The sequence below is a fragment of the Esox lucius genome, chromosome 5 (genome assembly GCF_011004845.1).
Source record: "Esox lucius isolate fEsoLuc1 chromosome 5, fEsoLuc1.pri, whole genome shotgun sequence".
NCBI lineage: Eukaryota > Metazoa > Chordata > Actinopteri > Esociformes > Esocidae > Esox > Esox lucius.
This window is the reverse complement of record NC_047573.1, coordinates 12,642,046-12,665,091: the sequence shown is the minus strand read 5'-3', so window position 1 is coordinate 12,665,091 and position 23,046 is coordinate 12,642,046. Positions and strand designations below refer to the sequence as shown.

The following is a 23,046-nucleotide window of genomic DNA, read 5'->3' as shown; positions in this document are numbered from 1 at the left end:
TCTGCCAAATCTTACAGCCATAGGATCAAGGATTGATCAACCATAACAAATATTTATCTTAACAATCATTTGAGGCTATACTAGGTTTTTTACATTTACTTTGATTACGAACATTGTAGAAAAACAATGGTTTGGGTGATGTATGTACTTCTTGTATTACATTAAACATAATATAAAAATGTTCTTTGTTTGATATGAAACTGTTATTGCTTGGAGACCAGCTCTGATTGTTGGTCTAAATGTGAACAGAAACCCCAGGTCATGACATTAGGAGGGTGATGGTGGATAATGTGTCACAATATTACTTTAGTGGATTTTTTTACTGAAATTCTTTTATGACAAAGTCTGAAACAAAAGGGTACCATCTAAGACCTGAAATGACAACCTCTTCTTGCTCCACGTAGAAATGTTTTCAGTTCCGTATAGACTCCTCAAACCCCTTGCTTCAGCCAAACAATCAGTCTGGCCCACAACATTGTTTTTTGAAGACCGTCCCCCGCAAGAAACACTGAACACCTGATTGGTCCCAGAAACTGAAGGGTACAAATGACATGGGACGGATTGAGAGAAAGCCAGAACACACAAATGGGTAAGGTGACATTTTGAAAATGCATAATTGGCTTTATTGGTTAGAGATTGACAATAACTTGGCTTGCCCGCTGTGATGTAATTTGCAGTTGGATCATCTCTAACCAATCAAAGCAAATGGAAGGAGTCTCAGACTGAAACATGTAGCAAACAATAGTGTGGTGGAATCCTTAAGGGTTCTCCTAGAGGAACAGCCTAAGAACCTTTCAGCAGCCCTTTGTTCTGCGAGTGCAAATCATAACAAAATTGCCTGGTCATTTCATTCACCCACATCCTTGTGAGCCTCACTCTGACACCAAAACACCTTTTGAAACGACAAAACAAAGGTTAATGATGTGATTTAATATTGTTCGAAAAAGTAATAATACAGAATGTTGTGTTTAGTTAAGAGCGCAGTGAGTCGGTGCCTGGCCGAGAGCACCATAATCTTGCTGTCCCTGGTCAAAGGGCTCCTCTCTCTGCAGGCAAAGAGGCAGAAAAAGAGAGATAGGGCTGGTTAAAGTTTAACCCTGCAGGCTCGTAAAGCAGCTCCAGGACAGTGAACCTTTGGAGTTTGATATGATGTGATTACAGAATCACCTCAGTGACACGTTGCCAAAGCCACCAGAATGAAGGACTGAGTCTTCCGGGTGGGGATCTCTGAAATTGCTCAGGTAAGCTCAGCTCCCTAGAAATGTGTCCTTGTGTGTCTGCTGCTCTGAGTCTTGGAAAAGAAAGAAGAGGCAGATCCTCTCTTCCAGCACGCTGTCTCATTGAGCTCTTCGGGGACGTTTTTCATGTGACTGATCTGATTGAACACTTGTGGTCTTTTGAGGGACCAGTATTGCTCTGATGGTCAAGGTAGGAAAGCAGGAGGACATGGTTTGAGGGTTTCATGCAAATGATTGCCGTTTTCCATTCATTTTGTTGCCGTTGGACTTTACATAACATGCGCCGACTGTGTAAATAGGGAAAGAGCATCGCTGATGTATGTGTTTTAGTTTCATAGTTTAGCATTTTGTAGCCGTTCGGTCATTTGTATTTCATTTGTTGATACTTTTAAAATAAGAACATAGTAAATAACCCTATTAAAACGGTGCCACAATCTAACCATATGGTAGGTTAAGTACGCTAGATGCCAATGAACATGGAACCTTGGTTCTATTCTCACACAGCAGTCCAATAGAAACAATCTTAATACCATAATCAGGTCAAGCTTCCAAGGACCTTCCCTTGACAGTAAACCTAATTTATAAAATGCACATAAACTACAGTAAACCTAACTCATGACACCGGGAATTAATAAGATCAAAATGGACGTACTGTACAAACTTGTTTTCTAATTCCTTTTGGACTTTTTTCCAGCAGCAACAGTGGCCAACACAGTGGCCTTCAGCCTTGTGTGTATTTAGTCTCAGTCAACAAGGCTCAAAAAAGCTACTGATCACGCCAGATAAGCCTCCGTCTAGTTATCTTGTTTAAGCAAACGGTAACCATGGGTGTATTCATTGCACAAAGCAAAATGTTCTAGTTGCAAAACGTTTTCTTCAAACGTAACGAAACAGGAAGGAATCTACCCGACATTGCCCAATAGGAACTCCGTTTGACCAAATGTTTTTGCAACTAGAGCGTTTCATTTCGCAGAATGAATACACCCCAAGTAACCAGGGTCTCATGAAGAGCTCCAGATACGGAGAAACAAATAGGGATGAATGGAGTCTGTGGTAGCTGTATACTCTGTCCAGTCATGGCATAGCTTCATAACAACTCTTTATCTTCAAGCCACCCAGAACAGAGAAATAGAACCTAACTTATTTTTCCTGGGCTTTACCTTGGTGGCTCATTAACCCAATTCAAGACCTTTACCACAGTAGAGATTGATTTTGGAGAGTTTTCTTGGTTGTGGCTAACCATGTTAACGTTCCAGCTAGTGCATGACATAAAAACTCCTCTCAGACTGTGATGAATGATGGCCAGTGATCCAAAAGCAGGTCAACATCAGATTTCTTATTTTGCCTTTAAATGTCTTGACATTTACATCAAAGCCTTCTGCGGAATGGTTGAGGTGAGTGATAAGTGAATGGTAAAAATATAGCCTAATCTGAAGGCTGGCACATAGGTGGAACTCCACTTCTGAAAGGAGACATTGGTTTGACTATATTTAAACACTTAAAGGTATAGATGTGTTCTGGGCGTGCTGTCACTCCCGTCGTGGCTGGCACCCTCTTCACACTCTAAACCTCCTGTCCTTCTATCTCTCCTTCCCTCTGATTTAGAAGTGATACGTGCCTTGTCACTAGCAGCACCTCTATCTCCTCTCTTTGATCCATATGTGTGGGGACGAAAACAAAGGCAGGCCTCTCAATCAGGACATGCAGAGACTCACAGTTGCCTGTTTACTGTGTCATTCCCGGTAATTTAATCATGCTCTCTGAAACAACAGAGGATTATCTCCGAGTGGGCCTAAAGTGCGGCAGCATTGCAGAGTTTGTGATTTGCCGTGGAAAATCAAAAGGATCAATTAAGGGACACATCCAGAGCTTTTGGATGCGTGCTTCATGTAACATCAGTGCGCTATATGTGACAGGATATGATAGCGAGAGTGGAAAGGTTGTGCTTGGTCGAATACTGTACGAAGAGGCACAAAGGGGCCTCACTATTAGTCTGCTGTTTGGGTTGAGTTCTGTTAATAATTATATTGCTGTCCTTCACCTGGAACTGCATGAAATGCACTTCTCTTTACATGTAATCATAACGTGGAGCTATGGCCTTATTGCAGAACAACAGAGTCCATGTTGGTGTGCTCGTCATTCTCTATAGGTGACTGACTGAATATGAGACAATAATGTATCTCACAATGAATTCTGTCCTTACTTGAAGTTGCGTGATTCATTGAAGTGTAGTTGCTTAAGCGTTAAGTGGGTCAATTCGTCATGCATTGAATGGGTTGTTTTGCAGTTTTGTCACTGATGTGTTCTGGACTATCATTAAATTTCAGTGAGCACCCATAATTTTGCTGATTTATTGCTGACAATCGCTCTCAATGGAATCCAATCAAAAATCCGGGGATGGACTGACGGGCATGCAGAAAGAGGCCTCACTGCGCGCACTCATTCAGCGCACAGGATATCAATTACTGCAGGTAGGAACCAGACCTCAAGGAGTCAGGGCTTTCACCCAGTTAATGGCCAATGCACAGTGTTTGGAAGCTATCATAAGCCAGAGAGGTGGGTGAAGATGGGGTTATGATATAATTCATGGTGTCTCTGGAAGTTTCAAACCTATTATAGTGTACGTGTGAATGTGTGTAAACCTTATGCCCAGGCACTGTCATGAACAGTGTAACTAGGGCACCACCTGGTGGTGGAATAGGCTAGTGACAGGAGCCTTTCTGTTTCTGATGCAGTCTGGTCCACAGCAAATTCATTTTGCTCAGGATTCTACAGCTCATATATTTCTGTAACGATGAGTGCCTGGCCAATTTCGGCATAACAACAAAGTCATAGCAAATTAAGATTAATAGGACATTTCTATATGAAATGTCAAATCTGTAATTTGAAATGAAACCCATGTTACAAAAGGCATTTAACTGGAAAGGTCACATGTTAAACTGTACAGCGCTGGTTACTCAGCAATTTTAACAAATTCCTGTTGTCTCCATAGGAGAATGGTCAGAGGAGGTACGGTGGACCCCCTCCAGGCTGGGAAGGCCCTCCGCCAGAGAGGGGCAGTGAAATCTTTGTTGGGAAATTGCCCAGAGACCTCTTTGAGGATGAACTCGTCCCCCTCTGTGAGAAGGTAAGATACATTTGCCATTGAATTGTCACCCCTACTCAATTTGTGAGCTTCCCCTGATGCCTTGATACATTACTTTACGGTAAACACCCCATCATGCAGAGCTTGCGCTTTATTTGGATGCAATGCGAGTCCTGCTATTGATAGTGAGGAAACCCTTCCAGTCCCCAGAGTGCAGGAGGAGGTGCTGTGGTGCTATTTATTTGTAGTTATTTACATTGTTTTGTATTCGTTGGCTGGTTGTGTACTTCATTAATAACGTTGGTGCTTTGGTGTCCATTGTTTTTTGTTTAAAAAAGCTATTTAGTTATTTCATCCAATTTGATTTAAGTAATATTGGCTTCAATAAAAACAATTTTTTTTTAAATATTCACCAATTAAAACTGATCCCTGTATGTTCCTCACCTCCAAACATATTTTCGTTCACAGTTTGGGAAGATCTATGAGGTTCGGATGATGATGGACTTTAATGGCAATAATCGGGGATATGCATTTGTTACCTTCACCAACAAAAATGAAGCCAAGACCGCCATGAAACAGCTTAATAACTATGAAATCAGGTTGGTGACCACATTACACAACAATGTACTGTAAAATGTAGAAATGTACAACCTAGCCTAATGGTCAAATAAAACCTATACACACAAGTCATGAAAACCTCAATGCAGAACCCCCAACTCTTGATTCATCACCACACAAAAACATTGTCTGATTTCATTGTCTACATTAACCAAACACATTTTTCAATTCAATCTAATCCAATGTGTTTACTTTACAGGAATGGACGGCTTCTGGGAGTCTGTGCCAGTGTGGATAACTGTCGTCTGTTTGTGGGAGGCATCCCCAAATCCAAAAAGAGAGAAGAAATCCTGACAGAGATGAAGAAAGTGACAGATGGGGTGTTGGAGGTCATCGTTTACCCCAGTGCTGCAGACAAGACCAAGAACAGGGGATTTGCCTTTGTGGAGTACGAGAGCCACCGTGCTGCAGCAATGGCCAGAAGGAAACTACTACCAGGTACTAGACATTTTATACTAGTACCAGTCACAGGACTGAGAATCACAGTCTGAAACAACATAACCTTATACGGTATATCACACCAGAGCACTAGAAGGGACCCTCTGTCTAAAACAACATAACCTTATACGGTACATCATACCAGAACACTAGAAGGGACCCTCTGTCTAAAACAACATAACCTTATACGGTACATCACACCAGAACACTAGATGGGACCCTCTGTCTAAAACAACATAACCTTATACGGTACATCACACCAGAACACTAGAAGGGACCCTCTGTCTAAAACAACATAACCTTATACGGTACATCACACCAGAACACTAGATGGGACCCTCTGTCTAAAACAACATAACCTTATACGGTACATCACACCAGAACACTAGAAGGGACCCTCTGTCTTAAACAACATAACCTTATACGGTACATCACACCAGAACACTAGAAGGGACCCTCTGTCTTAAACAACATAACCTTATACGGTACATCACACCAGAACACTAGAAGGGACCCTCTGTCTAAAACAACATAACCTTATACGGTACATCACACCAGAACACTAGAAGGGACCCTCTGTCTAAAACAACATAACCTTATACGGTACATCACACCAGAACACTAGAAGGGACCCTCTGTCTTAAACAACATAACCTTATATGGTACATCACACCAGAACACTAGAAGGGACCCTCTGTCTAAAACAACATAACCTTATACGGTACATCACACCAGAACACTAGAAGGGACCCTCTGTCTTAAACAACATAACCTTATATGGTACATCACACCAGAACACTAGAAGGGACCCTCTGTCTAAAACAACATAACCTTATACGGTACATCACACCAGAACACTAGAAGGGACCCTCTGTCTAAAACAACATAACCTTATACGGTACATCACACCAGAACACTAGAAGGGACCCTCTGTCTTAAACAACATAACCTTATATGGTACATCACACCAGAACACTAGAAGGGACCCTCTGTCTAAAACAACATAACCTTATACGGTACATCACACCAGAACACTAGAAGGGACCCTCTGTCTTAAACAACATAACCTTATATGGTACATCACACCAGAACACTAGAAGGGACCCTCTGTCTAAAACAACATAACCTTATACGGTACATCACACCAGAACACTAGAAATGACCCTCTGTCTAAAACAACATAACCTTATACGGTACATCACACCAGAACACTAGAAATGACCCTCTGTTCCAGGCAGGATCCAGCTGTGGGGACACGCCATCGCAGTGGACTGGGCGGAGCCGGAAGTGGAAGTGGATGAAGACACCATGGCGACCGTGAAGATTCTCTACGTGAGGAACTTGATGCTGGCCACGACAGAAGAGACCATAGAGAAGGAGTTCAACAGTATCAAACCAGGCAGGTTACGTCACGGCCGAGGCGGTGTTTGATGTTCAACAGCAGACCTTTGTGGAGATTCTGTATGTGACCATATGCATTTAGTGGAGTTAATAAGCAGATGTATGTTAATGATCAACAGGGGCTGTGGAAAGAGTGAAGAAGATCAGAGACTACGCCTTTGTCCATTTCACCCAGAGAGAGGACGCGATAAGTGCCATGAATGCCCTGAATGGAAAGGTAAAATCTCAAACAATTTCACACTGCTCGCCACTTTCTCCCATCTAATACCACATCTGACCTTGTCACCAGTGTATCCCAAAGCATGTAATGTTGTGGCGACACGCGATTGAATCGAAAGCGACTCAGTGTTTTACACATTCAGTGATTGAAGCTCATGCGGCAATCAGACTCGCGGCCCTGAATCAAACCCCCGGCCACCGAGCCGTGTGGATCAGTCAAGGCCATACGAGCAATGCATTATCCAGCCACACGACTGCCGTCTACACGGGAACGGTCCTAAATGTCTACTCACCCCCCCTAGCTGGTGGACGGCTCTCCGGTGGAGGTTACCCTGGCCAAGCCGGTGGATAAGGACAGCTATGTGCGCTACACCCGCGGCACGGGTGGACGAGGCGGAGCCCTGGTCCAGGGAGAGTACACCTACACCCTGGGCCAGGTGTATGACCCCACGGCAGCCTACCTAGGCGCGCCCGTGTTCTACGCCCCCCAGGCCTACGCGGCTATTCCCAATCAGTTCCGCTTCCCCAGTGCCAAGGGACACGTTGCCGGGCGCGGCTTGGTGCGCGCGCCCTCGGTCAGAGGTGGGTACACTCGCTTTTTTCCCCTTCTCCTCAGCTAATCGGGGAGACACGGATGGATATGGCAATTCATCTACCAGTCTGCGTCTTTGAGTATTTTGTTTGATTATGGGGTTTTTGCCGTGATCACCTGAGATATCCAAATCCATGAAAGTGAAATTGCTTAGGCCTTGTTGCAAAGAATCATTTGAATAAAAACCTGTTGATTCATTTTTGTCTGGAGCACAATCCACGTACAGTGTGTTGTTGAATTTAGGTTTTGTTTCCCAACGTAGATCATTTACCTTTTTCTCATGAATTTAGATGTACTGTGGGCATGCATGATGAATGCTGTACTTCTTTATTTACATTAGTAAGAGATTTTGGACATCTGACTGGAATAAACCAAAATTGCTCTCCATGGCTGCATATTACAGTCTAGTTTGTCAAGTAGATTAATTAAATCAAGTTGAATCAAAAATGGAATCACAAAATGTACTGATAATCCAAAAACATCTAAACAACACCACAGCTTTAAGCAATGAAAAGGGCTGTACTATGTTGGCCTGGATGACCACATGATCAGTGTTAAAGTCATGATTTTCCTCCCAGGTGATTTCTGGTGATTTGATTCGGTTTTAATGCCTTCTTGCGTTCCTAGAAATTTACATGAATGTACCTGTAGGGGCAGCAGGTGTGCGCGGGATGGGTGGTCGCGGTTACCTTGCCTACGCAGGTGTAGGCCGAGGCTGTGCCACCTACCAGCTAAAGACGGAAAAGCGCCACGACGACAAGCTTTTTGACCTGCTGCCGGGCATGGAGCTCACGCCTCTAAACCCTGTGTCTCTGAAGCCCCCGGGTATCAAACACGCACCACAGGTACACACGAAATGATTGACAACTGCTCCGTGACGTGCAATAAACATGCAAGCCTGCACACACACACACACACACATAATAACCTTATTTCTGCTTAAACAATCATAACATTTTTCTGAAAAAGTATGTCAGAGGTTTTCTAATGCATTGATATGTATCAATTAATATGTCTTCTTCCAGATTTTGGAGGATGTGTGTCAGAAGAACAACTGGGGGCAGCCAGTTTACCAGCTTCACTCAGCCATTGGTCCTGATCAAAGGCAACTGTTCCTCTACAAAGTCACCATTCCGGCTCTGGCCACGCAATACCCTAATGTGTAAGTAGCACAGCCATCCCAATTGTTGTATTACAAAACACACATCTGTTGTGTTTGTAGCAGTGGTCTTCCTGTTATGAATCGCTTGGATAGCAAGGGATAAGCTACTTTCTCCTGTAGCTAATCCCTGGCTTCCTCTATTAAAGATATTATCCTTTGGGATAATATGAGCCTCTAACCTTCCCTCCCCTTTCTTCCTGTCTTTCTCTCTGGGCCCCAGGCATCCGTTCACCCCAGCCAAGCTGTGTACAGCCGTTGATGAGGCCAAGGTTCACGCTGCGGAGCATGCCTTGCAGACCCTGGGTCTGCAGACAGAGGGCGCTGAAGCTACATTCCCAGGTATGTGAAGGTCTGTAAGACAAATTATCATACAACCTCTCTCTCTCACTCTCGTAGGTTGCTAACCTAGAGCCTCACAATGACCTTTACTAAAGAAATGCAAACCAAGCTGAGGGCAGATTGTCAGTAAACGTGCACCAGGAACCTGCTCTTGAACAGTCACACTGACTGTAAGACATCATAGTGAGCAACTGAAGCATACTACAGTACATCGTATGCCTGTTCAAACTATGTACTCTATCATGACCTGCAGGTTACACAATAGCCAGCACGTCAGCCTCCGTAGCTGCCGCCCAGCTCAAACAGGCTGTCTCCCTGGGTCAGGACCTGGCAGCATACACTACCTATGAGGGCTACCCAGCCTTTGCCGTGACAGCCCGCGGAGATGGTTATGGAGTGTTCTAGAGGCTAGGGCCTCATCTCATCTCAGTCACTAGCATTCATTCTTAGTATTTACATTTATAGGCCATGTATGCAGATTTTCAGACACCATCTATCGCTAATGTATATTTCATTCGGTTGTGTCATCCATTTAGTTGTAGAGGACCAAAATGTAACATTGCAAATTCACATTCACATTTTTAGTTTTGATGTGTTATTTTGTATTTCACTATTATTTTGACATCCAAGCCTTTTTTCCTCTTATTTTATGACACAGCTGCTTTGGTTCATAGTGACAGACAAGTGGTCCGACTACATGACCCAGTAGTGGTGGTGATTGTAGTGTCCCTTGGAAGTTCACAAAGTTTTCCCTCAAACATATTATTTACATTTCCTCATAAATCATTAATAGAAATATGTCAGGGATGCCATTTCTGCCTTACTTTCAATGTTGACCTTTAATTTCTACCTAAGTGTGTTTGAAGTACATTTAGATGTTGTTGCACAGTTGTACTTTTTTCTATGCTAAAAACACTGGCGTGGTTCATTCAATTTTGATGGAAAGATGAAAATGAGGTTTATTCTGTGCTATTTCATGTCTCAGTATTTACAAATACAAACATCTTTTGTTTCCCTCTCTTTTCAATGTTATAAGTGTGCAGAAAATGAAATACATCCAAAAGCTGTGAAGCTGAACTGCCTTTTTTAATACTTTGAAGGTTTCTTGTCTTTGGAAATGTGTCTGTTTTAGTCATGGGATATTTATTGTCAAAATGTATGGTTTTACATTGAAAAACATGGAGTGTTAGCTATGGACAATCATATTGGACAAAGACCAGTGTCATTCTAGTTTGCATATTTTCTTTATTGCCTTAAACTAAACCTTGGCTTGTGAACATGGATATTGGAAGTGTCCACACATTTATCAGGGCACAAAACGACACTGACAAATATGAAAATGCCAAGCAGTGACAGTATTAAAGTGTGTATAGCACTTAGAACTTATTTTTATACCAGAAATCCAACACTGTATAGTATAGTTATGTTTTTAGATTTTTCAAACTCTCTGTGCCTCAATAATTGATCTGAAATCCCGAAAAGCCAATCAAAAAGGGATTACATAAAGTTGGAAATGGAAGGAGAAATGGAAACTGTTTCATGAAACAACATAAGTGGTAGTGCTTGGGTAATTCTAACATGTAACATTCTAACATTCTAACTGTAATGACCTGTGGAAAATAAACAAATTGCCTTTTCAAACTTGCTATATTCACTTTATTGAATACACCTTTTTTCTACACAAAATTAAGAAATGAGCCACAATACTTCCAGAATCCATTCAACTAAAGTTGGGACAGCACATAATTACATACTGAAAACCTGCGAAGAGCACATAATAAATGTTAAACCAGAGATTTGGTGATATGAAAAAAATACTGTGGCGTTTTTGTCATTATTTTATTATCTTCTGTTCTGTAATGCACCATGGGACTAGCATGGGAACTATGGGATTTTGTCCAAATTAATAACATTTTGAACTAACTAAACAAAACCAAATTTCCCTGATGCTTGTGATCCGAGTGTCTAGAAGAAACACACTGCATCTTTAAGTCTGGCGGACTGAAAATCCTCAAAAAGAGCAGCCACTGAAATATTTTCCCCTACACCCAACTGAGTGCAGCCCAAATTTGGGACTTAAACTCATATACTAACTTCATATACATACGAGCATGGACGTTTTTCAGTGCTTTGTACCATACATGAATTGTACTGCGTTGACATAGAGAAGATATAGAATCCTCATGTTAGGGATTATGAGGTGTAGACGATAGTGTGTCTCCCTCACTGATCAGCGGTCAGTAATAACTGGTCCTTTCGGAGACTCTGAAGACGCCAGATGCGCCCTCGTACGCTGTGATGACAGTGTCGAATATCCCCTTGCGCTGCTTGTAGTGTCCAAAGTGCCGGATCCTGTAGGAGCCAGGCTCGGCTGACAGGGGGATATGCCACTCAATGGTGGTGTTGCTCTCTGCTCCATTCTTCACCCAGTGAAACCTATTGAGAGATGAGACAGGAGAGAAGGACAAGGAATTAGCAGAAAAAGGGCAAGAAGAAGAAGGAAAAGACAAGAACACAAACAAACAAAAACACACACACACAACACCTCTGATGGTGTCTGGATGATTAAAGAGACTAACCTTGTTAAGGCAGTTGACACAGCAGAGCTCAGGTCTCTAGCCTTACATGACTGGCCCTGTTACACTGAGGCACACTCAACCTGGCCGCACACAAATGGATGCTAACAGTGGATCTAAAGAAAACCATCCGCTGCTCATAAAGTGCTCTTACGTTAACAGTGGAAACTATAGTCCACTTCTTACTCGACTCTTAGTACTCTCAAAGGAAACCCATTGTTGGCTTATGTATTATTTATTATCTTCAGGTGCATATTTAGCATGATTATATTTCAAATATGATTCATTCAACTTATGTGTCAAATATGATTATATTGCTGACTCACGCTGACTCATTCCAGGCTTCATCACTGAGAGGTAATTGAGAGATAAAGTCTGATTTGAATAACACCAAATAAGCATTGTTCGCTTGCCAGATAAAATTACAAAGTTCCTGACTTCACTATTATCTATTTGATAACTTTCAATAGTCATTAAAAGGATCTCGCATCCTCATAAAATGGATTGTGTCTGGATATCAAGTGTAAGAAGCGGGGAGGTTGAATTAAGAGGAAGTACTGTACCTTGTCTCCCAAGATGCATCTGTATGAACAACCTCCCAGGTTGCTGTGTTGTTGTGATACCTTTCCACAGTGACAAAAGTCTTGTCCCTCTGAAATGACAATGTATCAGTGATGACAAGATGTCTGGAAAAGCATAACGCTATCTAGTTAAATGTAAGGTTTCTGTCTCACCATGTCTCCCGAGTGTCTTGGATTCCCTGCTACAAATGTTACAGAGGCCACCTCGCCCTGCAGTAAAACAGCACGTGAATACTCATCGAAACACATTCATAACCTGAGGTGATAGGATTCCCTGCTACAAATGTTACAGAGGCCACCTCGCCCTGCAGTAAAACAGCACGTGAATACTCATCGAAACACATTCATAACCTGAGGTGATAGGATTCCCTGCTACAAATGTTACAGAGGCCACCTCGCCCTGCAGTAAAACAGCACGTGAATACTCATCGAAACACATTCATAACCTGAGGTGATAGGATTCCCTGCTACAAATGTTACAGAGGCCACCTCGCCCTGCAGTAATACAGCATGTGAATACTCATCAAAACACATTCATAACCTGAGGTGATAGTATTCCCTGCTACAAATGTTACAGATGCCACATCCCCCTGCAGTAAAACAGCATGAGAATACTCTACGAAACACATTCATCATAACCTGAGGTGATTTTATACTGACGCTGTGATCGTATAAAAACGAAATAGATCTTAGCATTTTGACCCCAGTCAGACTTACCACCCTATACTCTGGGTTCACTTGCTGTAAAGCCTCTCCAAAAGTGGTGTTGACTGGCTTTTTGTCTATGGGTGCAGCTGGAAGCAAATTGAACAGCTGACCATCCTTGAAGAAAGGTGGCTCGGGACCCTTGGGCAGCTCTTGCTCTTTCCCCTGTGAGCATACAGTAGGATATGTTGAAATATAGTTGGTAAATGACATTCACTGTTGCAGTGGCTGGTGCATGAATGTATGTATGTATGGACTGGATGTGCTTCTCACCTCTGCAATGGCCTTGGCCAGGCCTCTAAACTTCTGGATGTATGCCGAGAGCGTATGAGGCCCGAAGATGGTGGACGCTCCTTCGTAACGCTGGATCTGTGCAGAACTACGTTAATCAGTGACTATGGGCACTTGTGTGATCATGGATCTGACGCTACATATGTCTCTCTCATACCTGATACTCCTCATATGTGGTGATGTAATGAGTGTAGATGTTACACAGGCCAGCAACAACCACCTCTGTGTTATGGAATGTGCCCTGGGCCTCCAGTTCCTGATCACCAAAACACACAACAGTTTTATGTCATCTGTATGACAGACATCCAAAGTCAGCACATAGAAAATACAGAAATAATATTCCAAGCTGATAATTGATTTGAGAAAAAAAACATTTTTTATATATCTACAAGAACAATAGTAGAAAAATGTAAGCACTACGGAGGTGAACTAACACAAAGAAACAAACAATGGATCACTGAAAGGCTTCTGGGCTCGTCTCTCATTAAAACGGACATCAGACCATTCTCACTTCACCCAAAATAGTTAGGGCTAGTTTCAGTTTTGTTATTGTCAACATCCAGTCTTTAAAATGAAAATGTTGTATTACTATTGAATGTCAGATTAATCCATTATGTGTTTATTTATTGTAAAAAAAAAAAAATCTTTCCAAATATTATTTTTCTTTGAAAGGTTTTTATGTAGGTTAGGTTTTTCTTGTATTTTGAGTATAAAGTGTCTGTAAAATAAAAATAATGGTTCACAGGATTTACAGTGGGGAGAACAAGTATTTGATACACAGCCGATTTTGCACGTTTTCCCACTTACAAAGCATGTAGAAGGCTGTAATTTTTATCATAGGTACTCTTCAACTGTGAGAGACGGAATTTAAAACAGAAATCCTGAAAATCACATTGTATGATCTTTAAGTAATTAATTTGCATTTTATTGCATGACATAAGTATTTGATACATCAGAAAAGCAGAACTAAATATTTGGTACAGAAACCTTTGCAATTACAGAGATCATATGTTTCCTGTAGGTCTTGACCAGGTTTGCACACACTGCAACAGGGATTTTGGCCCACTCCTCCATACAGACCTTCTCCAGATCCTTCAGGTTTCGGGGCTGTCGCTGGGCAATATGGACTTTCAGCTCCCTCCAAAGATTTTCTATTGGGTTCAGGTCTGGAGACTGGCTAGGCCACTCCAGGACCTTGAGATGCTTCTTACGGAGCCACTCCTTAGTTGCCCTGGCTGTGTGTTTCGGGTTGTTGTCATGCTGGAAGACCCAGCCACGACCCATCTTCAATGCTCTTACTGAGGGAAGGAGGTTGTTGGCCAAGATCTCGTGATACATGGCCCCATCCATCCTCCCCTCAATATGGTGCAGTCGTCCTGTCCCCTTTGCCGAAAAGCATCCCCCCAAAGAATGATGTTTCCACCTCCATGCTTCACGGTTGGAATGGTGTTCTTGGGGTTGTACTCATCCTTCTTCCTCCAACCATGGTGAGTGGAGTTTAGACCAAAAAGCTCTATTGGTGTCTCTTCAGATCACATGACCTTCTCCCATTCCTCCTCTGGATCATCCAGATGGTCATTGGCAAACTTCAGACAGGCCTGGACATGCGCTGGCTTGAGCAGGGGGACCTTTTTTATTATCTTCAGGTGCATATTTAGCATGATTATATTTCAAATATGATTCATTCATCCTGCGCTGCAGGATTTTAATCAATGACGGCGTAGTGTGTTACTAATGGTTTTCTTTGAGACTGTGGTCCCAGCTCTCTTCAGGTCATTGACCAGGTCCTGCCGTGTAGTTCTGGGCTGATCCCTCACCTTCCTCATGATCATTGATGCCCCACGAGGTGAGATCTTGAATGGAGCCCCAGACTGAGGGAGATTGACCGTCATCTTGAACTTTTTCTAATAATTGCACCAACAGTTGTTGCCTTCTCACCAAGCTGCTTGCCTATTGTCCTGTAGCCCATTCGAGCCTTGTACAGGTCTAAAATGTTATCCCTGATGTCCTTACACAGTTCTCTGGTCTTGGCCATTGTGGAGAGGTTGGAGTCTGTTTGATTGAGTGTGTGGACAGGTGTCTTTTATACAGGTAACGAGTTTAAACAGGTGCAGTTTATACAGGTAATGAGTGAAGAACAGGAGGGCTTCTTAAAGAAAAACGAACAGGTCTGTGAGAGTTACCATGCTTATCTATTAAGGTTGTTGTCATAGAATGGATCTGTATGCCTACAAAGTTGTCTTTCCGCTTCGTTGTGGCCTTCAGTGGTGTTGAGCTCATTGCTGTTCGCGTATGGCCCTGTAGGCACTGAGCTTGGTTGCATTCTTAATTTAGATTTGTAAATGTGACAGTGGTCATTTTACATGTGAGTGAGAGAGAAGGAGAGCCATTACACAAGAAGGTCTCTCTCTCTCTCCAATATGTGTACTACAACACCTGGTAGAAGCAAGCCGCTCTGTCATTAAAAGTGTTTTGTGGAGCCACGCTGTTTGTTGATGTGTTAAATAAACACATCAGTGGCAAGAGAGAGTTTTGTAGCTTTACTGGTATGTATCCTATATTTTTTAATGGTTTGTGGCCCACCAATTTTTTACATATAATAACACCACTGGTCATGCTCCTGCTGCCCTTGTCACTTCCTGTTTGTGCTATCACAGTTTTTGACTTCCCCCGGTTGCTCTCAGAAGCAGACTGTGTTTCAGTACAAGTTAGAAGTCAGCGTTAATGTCCTTGCCATGCCCTTAATTTAGCCTGTTTCGGTGGTTTACAGGCAGGGCCAAAGATAAATTGTCAGAAATCTTTCTAGTGTGACAGCTCCATGGCAGCAATACAATTTCACTGTGCCTACCTCAGATTATACACTTGTGCTGCATAGTGCCAGAGCATTTTGGCATTACATTTTTCTTATGGACAGAGTGTCAGAGATTTTGCTTGTGGACGGACTGGAAAGAAGTCTAGGTTTGGAGGAATATTTCTCACTGGTTTCAGTTTCTTCCAAAATGTCTTCCTATTTGTTCTGATTTAATGTATGATACTAAAAACTACCTGGTTGAGTGACCTAGCCCCTCCCCCACACATTTTTTTTGTTGGTTTTCAGCAGACCGGCAAAAGAAAGTAGTGTCATGCAAAGGGAGTGACAGCACGTCACCTCAGCATTAGGCTGGACATCTACCCAACAGAGTTGCTGGCTGAGTTCTAATGAGCGGTGGTCCCTACATGGATTGTTTGTGCTACAGCTAACAAACGAGGTTTAGAGACAGTCTCCACAAGTGGTCCATTTGGGTCAGTTTCAGAACAATACAGGCTTGTACACAGCAGAAACAACAAGGGCTAAACCCACAGTTACAAGTGTTTAGCAAACATGACACGAATCAACAGAACCACTGCGTCTGGGATTTAAAGGAAACAAGGAGATAAGGGGAAACCAGTTATGCCTGCATCTGATTATAATAGTTGGGGCTAGATCATCAGGGCCAGGGGAGTTGGATTTTACATGAGTCACCTTCAGGGTTCTATGCAACTCTAAAAGGAGAAACTGAAGAAGGCGTGGGAGGAGTATCCTGTTAATTCACAAGGGGACATTTCACTATTTAAAATAGTTTTCAGAGTTCTAAATAAAGTTCTCAGTTTTCACCTATTTGAGTGTCCCTGCATGTGTTTTTTTACTCTACTCACTACTTTCCAAAATGTGGATAATTTCGATAATCTGCCAAAAAATGTAGGTACAGCAGCGCTTTGCTTTCTTCACTTGGTCTTAGCCATTCTGATTCCAATCAGTGTGTTACTACATAAAAATGTATGCATGTGTGTTTGCATGTGTGTGTGTGTCACTGTGTCTGCGTGGGTGTATGTGTGTCACTGTGTCTTTGCGTGTGTGTGTCACTGTGTGTTTGCGTGTGTGTCTGTGTATGTCACTGTGTGTTTATTTGCGTGTGTGTGTGTGTGTGTGTTTGTGTGTGTGCATGATATCTCACCTGCTTGACAGCCTCTCTTATCCTCCTCCCTGACATTGTGCTGTAAGACAAATGTTAAGTAAACAGATTTCAAACAAATTGTCTTTTAACACGTCAGCTAAACAAACACTGTCAACCATCTGTTTTTTGTTTTCTCTCCAAAACAGGTTTGATTTGCTTAGTACTTTCAACGTGCCCATGAAAGTGTGACCAGCATCCACAAAGCCACAATCGTAGATATAGACCAATGCTTTATATATACACGACTATGACCGTTGCCCAAACCTGACGCACAGTTCCCTAGCTCTAGTCACATTTTCCATGACAGCATGGGCAGAAAAATTTAATCAGAGTCTATTACGGTCAGACACACAAACACACACACACACACACACACACACACACACACACAGACACAGACACACAGACACACAGACACACAGACACACAGACTCACAGACTCACACAGACTCACACAGACTCACACAGACACACAGCCTCACGTCATTTCTCCAGGGATAGCCACAATTGCTAAAGGTCCTATAGTGATCATCTGGACATCCACGATACTTGGGTGCCAGGGGAGGGGCCAGTTCATCTGGGGATGAACAGCACAGATAGAGTCAGATCCAACAGCTAGTAACACACAAGCTTAACACCACAGTTAAAGTCCCATGGAAAGTCTCATGGAAAGTCTCAGGCTGCAGTGGGACGTAATGGAAAAAAGCTGAAATATAATAGTGCTTACCTCTCCAGTGCTAAAGAGAATAGGTTTTGGTTTGTGGCAGTCCTGTGTCTCATTGGAAGGAGCTCCAAGCAGAGCATCTCGAATGCCATCCCAAAATGGGTCACCATCAACAGCCCCTGGTTCATAGTTTAGATGGGAAGGAACTCTTGGCCATGCAGTGATACCATTTGCTTAACACAACAGTTTGATACCGTTGCAGTTCGTTACTGTTTGTTGACTTCTCAAGTAGAAGTAACAGCCAAATTATAGAGTGAATAAGTTACCATTTAACTTATAGAGGGAAGCAGTTGGTAGTGGATGCTGTACCTACACTCTATAAATAGCTACAAAAACTGCACTCTGGAACCACAGCCAATCGATCTTGATGACAGGTGATTTTGCTTACACTGTCATGAATATTTGGTTTGGAAGACAGCAAGGCAGAATGACAGAGGAATGGCAAAATCAATGAACCTCCCGCCCAACTCAATCTTCAGCTGGAAGTTGCGCATTTGTAGACTACCTATCAGCTCAACTTAAAATATTCACACACCACTAGCCAGCCTAACATATGTTATGAGTCAGAATAGTTAAATGAAAAGTTGAATGAGTAAAACAAATCACCCTTTTATTCATTTGGAGCACATGGACCCCAGAAATGTCTGTGCAACAACATAATTGAAGTGATGATGAAATGCAGAGGACCGTTGCTAACCTTGTGTAAAATTGAGGTCGCCTCCTCCATCAGTAGTCCCTGCGGCGAAGCTGTGGCCCAGAGCTGGTTTACAGGTTCTGCCCTGATAGTGATACAAACTTTGTCAGAAACGTATCCTGTAACTAGATAAAATGGGTAAAGTTCAAGCACACTGTGGTGGACCTCCGGGAATTATATTATATTGAAAGTGCACTCCAAAATGATCTTTGATAATGTTGATAAAGCACGGCACCATAAAAGTCAAAGGAGGAAGAGATGATAAGCGGAATCAAAGGGCAGCCTTTGCTAAATGCCGGACGCTCATCAGTTTGCACCCTTGTGCGGTCGAAACAGGTCCAGCGATCTGGGTTCTTAGAGGTTCTCACCATGTGTGTGGAGTTGAGCTGGACGGTCACATCGGTCATGTTGACCCACTGATGGGCTGCATGGAGGGGCCCGCGTACCTCCTGACTGGCTTTACCATACAGATCCTGCATGGGACAGTCCCAACACAACAGGGGTCATAAGACATTGATCCTGCATGGGACAGTCCCAACCCAACAGGGGTCATAAGACAGTGATCCTGCATGGGACAGTCCCAACCCAACAGGGGTCATAAGACATTGATCCTGCATGGGACAGTCCCAACCCAACAGGGGTCATAAGACAGTGATCCTGCATGGGACAGTCCCAACCCAACAGGGGTCATAAGACATTGATCCTGCATGGGACAGTCCCAACCCAACAGGGGTCATAAGACAGTGATCCTGCATGGGACAGTCCCAACCCAACAGGGGTCATAAGACAGTGATCCTGCATGGGACAGTCCCAACCCAACAGGGGTCATAAGACATTGATCCTGCATGGGACAGTCCCAACCCAACAGGGGTCATAAGACATTGATCCTGCATGGGACAGTCCCAACCCAACAGGGGTCATAAGACATTGCGAAGTCGCTTACTTAATTCACAGGACACCCTCTTAGACTCCCCCAGCACACACCCACATTGGCGACACTATAGACTTTCCAAATTAAAATGATCATCCTCTTATAATTTGCTGGTAAACAATTTATTACATTCATACATTTATTTTAGTCTATTATTACTCTTCTGTTTTTTACCCTATTCTCATTGTTCTCTGACAAAAAAATGCATCGTTATGAACTTAAAATCAATGTAACTTACTTTTGGATTACTCAATTTATCTCTTGATGGAAAATAAAAATGATCTATCTAGGTAAAAAGTTGTTTGAGAGGTTATGGAACTAAAATGGCCATATCAGTCAAAGATGTCTTACCTTGGCCCTTTTGTAAATGTTCTCTCCTATGATTTTGGTGTTTTCAAACATGTTAGATCCTGCTGGACCCAGTCCAATACACATTTTTGTCTGAAACATATAACATTAAAAGAAGCTCACATAGGTTGGTGCCGACAGTGTTTACTGCTATCAATTTCTTTGCGAACATAAACATCTATTATTGTATAGGATATTTACATGCTGATGCTGTTTAGTAAATGTCTGGTACAGTATTCCATGAGGTATTCCGATTGTTTTGTGCCAGTTATACACACCCCTCCAACTGGACAAGAGCTGTTGAGGAAATCACAGGCCTCCCCAGTGTTGGCACAGAAGGGCCCTTTGATATTGGGGGTTGCATCTCCAAGGTTTGAAGAGGCAAAGGCAGCCACGAAAGGTCCCTGGAACAAGACAGTGTCACACATTCAAATGTAGTGAGGCATCTTTTTTATACATTTGATTCCATATACTACACATAATAAAACATTTATAGATATCACATACACAGTACTTTTGGTTTTATTTGCTATTAACTTAAAGGTTCCAACATGATTGTATTAATCAATATCTTCCCAACTCTAATCCAATATTATATACTACATTGTGGAAAAACCGCTAATGGTGGGCAACAGTGCAGAATAAAAACAAACAGACTCTCCTGAGTAGTCTCAGAACAATTCTCCTCTCCACAAGAAGAACCTTGAGTTACACACCATAAATCACAATGAACAGCCACACCACACGTTTCTGATATCAAATACTAAAGCAGGTTTAGATAAGGGTAATAAACGTTACCTCTCCAGGCAAGGAGCCAATGTTTTTCTCCTGTTCCAGAAGGTAAGAGGCATAACCCACATTATCACTGCTGACCATGCGATTGGTGTAGTTCATACTGACAGCGTGGACAGCGAACCAGCTGAAAGGGAAGGCAGCACACGTCAATGGAATGGGTCAGATACATGTGAACGCCAAAAAGAACCAATGGGTGGCACGGTCATGAAGACAGACGACATCTCACTGCCACTTAGTCAGAATACACTTCTATTGACACCACCAGTCCAATGATTGGGTTTCTATGATGCTAATTGAAGAGTCAAACCAAGTTTCTATTTACCTGAGCATGCCTATACCATCTCCATCCAGGTCTGTAAACTTCAGAAGTGTCACCTGCTTGTCTGTGTTGGCTTTATACCTGTAAAACATGAAGAGATCCTGAAGCATGAACTACTATGAAGACGACTGGCCTGCAAGCTTGACTTGGACCTACATACTTGTTCCTCTCCTCTGCTGGGTTGTTCAGATAAGAGTATGGACTTCGGTTTACGTTGCTCTCCTCAAGCTCTCCTTTGCTTATGTAGATTCTCCCAGGCTTTATATTCCTGTGCGCTATAACAACGCTCTAAGTGGAGACATAACATTCTTGTCACACCTCAAACTCCTACTCAATGAAACCAAATGTTTTCATATTGGAACCCCCGACCGACCATACGTTATAACTGGGAGTAATGCTGGCACCTTGACAATTCCATTCACGATGGCTTGGATGGACGGTCTGATGTATCCTTTACTGGTGATCATAAAGAGGGTGTACTGGAAGTAGCCGGCCAGACCGGAGTGCGTGTGGGTACCACTAAGAATCACGTTGTCCTGCCTGTACATGTTCCCGTATATCAACTCGAGTTCCTTAAGCACCTAAAACACACAACGCCACACGCTACGTGACCACATCGTCAGACATTCACTTTCAAATCGGCCCCCTCCTTCAGCTTCCCCTTTCGTTCTCGGAGCCGGTGGAGCTGAACGTGGTCGCAGTGCACTGGAGCTCACCTCCAGCCGTAGCCTCTGAGAGACCATGCCGATGTCTGCGGTAACAAACAACACCCTCTTGCTCCCGTCATCCACTATGAAGGCCCTACTGAAGAGACGGGTGTGGATGCCCCCAGCAGTCTGCTCCAAGTGTGCATAGCCCATCTGGAATAAAGGGTTGAAGATCAAAATTGACGTCACTGGTTCATTGCACTACCACTACCTGTGGTACGCAACTACAAACCACGACTCCTATGACAAGCAACCTCTCATTGTCTTATGGATGGGTTTTCTCAACTACATGGGCTATGATGCTTTATCAGCATAAAAGTCTTTGTTAAATATGATCTGTCACATACAATTCCATGTATTCAGCCTCAGACTCCTGACGGACCATACCCACTCACCAGGGGGATATCAGCAGGCGGCCCTGTGCAGTCTGCCCTGCCTACACCTATCAGGTACGGGTTCTCCTTCGGTTCTTCTGTAGGCTCTGGTCCCTCTGAAGTCAACATCAGTCAATACCATCACAAATAAACCAGTCGAGTTGGACAATTTTAAATCAACCCAATGAAGACTGTACCTTTGGCACGTGGGTGAAAGGACATTGATTCGTATTTCTAAATTCTTGATAAATACCTGCTAGCGCTCACTTAAACAACCACTATCCACAAGTAAAAGGTGACAAACAGTGATCAGCACTTACGTGTTTGGTCTTCCCAGGGGATGGCCATGACTGTGATGAGCCCCACAGATACTGCAGTCATGACCACAAACAAAACCATGAGGATGACCTCCAGAGAGTTCAGGCCACAGCACAAAGCCTTCCGCCGAGCCATGGTACAACACTAAGAACAGCCGACATGGGGTTCATTATATTAATAAAACCATGTGAGAAGCGTCTCATGAATTTAAGTCAACGTAACCTTGGAAGCACACAAATGACCTTCTTGAGCAAATAGAAGAAACAGCTCTCGAAAAGCAAACGGCATGGATCGATTTTGCAACAGGAAGGAAACAAGTGGAAACATTCCCCATCAGAAAAGTTCACAACATTCCCCACAGTGGAAATTTAAAGTAGTTTACTGCAGAATGATTTCACAGCATGAGAACATGTTTTTTGTCAGTGTAGAACACACCATTAGCGGTCCACATGAACCCAACTCCCACTTAGCAACGCCACATAGTCAAAGAATGCCATACTCACAGAAGTCCAGGAGAAATGAACAGCGTCTTGTAGACCGACAGGGTTACTGTACCATCCTGAATAAAGGTAAGCGGACCACCAAAATGTACAATAAACGCTATCTCAGCCTTGTCC

General features: G+C 42.9%; 2 protein-coding genes across 8 annotated transcripts; one reads left to right on the top strand and one right to left on the bottom strand.

The window, feature by feature from the left end:
• The first annotated feature begins 1,143 nt into the window (after positions 1–1,143).
• Positions 1,144–10,733, top strand: a1cf (apobec1 complementation factor). Of its 6 annotated transcripts, none has more exons than XM_020046907.2 (12): positions 1,144–1,241; positions 3,566–3,709; positions 4,231–4,365; positions 4,792–4,922; positions 5,141–5,379; positions 6,614–6,778; positions 6,900–6,997; positions 7,302–7,581; positions 8,243–8,436; positions 8,617–8,753; positions 8,974–9,092; positions 9,346–10,733. In XM_020046907.2, exons 2-12 carry the CDS (start codon positions 3,611–3,613, stop codon positions 9,495–9,497), a joined length of 1,749 nt encoding a protein of 582 aa, XP_019902466.1. In that variant the 5' UTR covers positions 1,144–1,241; positions 3,566–3,610; the 3' UTR covers positions 9,498–10,733. The 6 variants fall into 6 exon arrangements, with proteins under 6 accessions (XP_019902466.1, XP_010862939.1, XP_019902467.1 ...); XM_010864637.3 differs by having other exon boundaries at positions 8,219–8,436; XM_020046908.2 differs by having other exon boundaries at positions 8,219–8,436; positions 8,974–9,102; positions 9,346–9,437.
• Positions 10,732–23,039, bottom strand: asah2 (N-acylsphingosine amidohydrolase 2). 2 transcript variants are annotated; one of them, XM_010864648.3, is made up of 21 exons: positions 22,933–23,038; positions 22,432–22,573; positions 22,133–22,227; positions 21,747–21,890; positions 21,435–21,611; positions 21,191–21,318; positions 21,034–21,111; positions 20,715–20,835; positions 20,195–20,320; positions 19,920–20,009; positions 19,006–19,110; positions 18,641–18,722; positions 17,947–18,062; positions 17,702–17,796; positions 17,220–17,259; positions 13,403–13,501; positions 13,228–13,323; positions 12,967–13,119; positions 12,403–12,459; positions 12,232–12,320; positions 10,732–11,528 (listed from the first exon to the last, which is right to left on the bottom strand). In XM_010864648.3, the coding sequence occupies exons 2-21, from the start codon at positions 22,562–22,564 to the stop codon at positions 11,330–11,332; spliced, it is 2,223 nt and encodes a 740-aa protein (XP_010862950.2). In that variant the 5' UTR covers positions 22,565–22,573; positions 22,933–23,038; the 3' UTR covers positions 10,732–11,329. The 2 variants fall into 2 exon arrangements, with proteins under 2 accessions (XP_010862950.2, XP_019902463.3); XM_020046904.3 differs by lacking the exons at positions 10,732–11,528; positions 12,232–12,320; positions 12,403–12,459 and adding an exon at positions 12,466–12,744 and having other exon boundaries at positions 22,933–23,039.
• Between the last annotated feature and the right edge of the window lie 7 nt (positions 23,040–23,046).

Excerpts from the sequence above, each read along its gene's own strand:
- a1cf (XM_010864637.3), top strand. The coding sequence starts at position 3,611 with ATGGAATCCAATCAAAAATCCGGGGATGGACTGACGGGCATGCAGAAA. Across the intron at positions 3,710-4,230 it reads CAGGATATCAATTACTGCAG|GAGAATGGTCAGAGGAGGTA; the intron begins GTAGGAACCAGA and ends TTGTCTCCATAG. Across the intron at positions 4,366-4,791 it reads TCGTCCCCCTCTGTGAGAAG|TTTGGGAAGATCTATGAGGT; the intron begins GTAAGATACATT and ends TTTCGTTCACAG.
- asah2 (XM_010864648.3), bottom strand. The coding sequence starts at position 22,564 with ATGGCTCGGCGGAAGGCTTTGTGCTGTGGCCTGAACTCTCTGGAGGTC. Across the intron at positions 13,502-17,219 it reads TAAGAGAGGCTGTCAAGCAG|GAACTGGAGGCCCAGGGCAC; the intron begins GTGAGATATCAT and ends TTTGGTGATCAG. Across the intron at positions 12,460-12,966 it reads TGAACCCAGAGTATAGGGTG|GGCGAGGTGGCCTCTGTAAC; the intron begins GTAAGTCTGACT and ends GTTTTACTGCAG.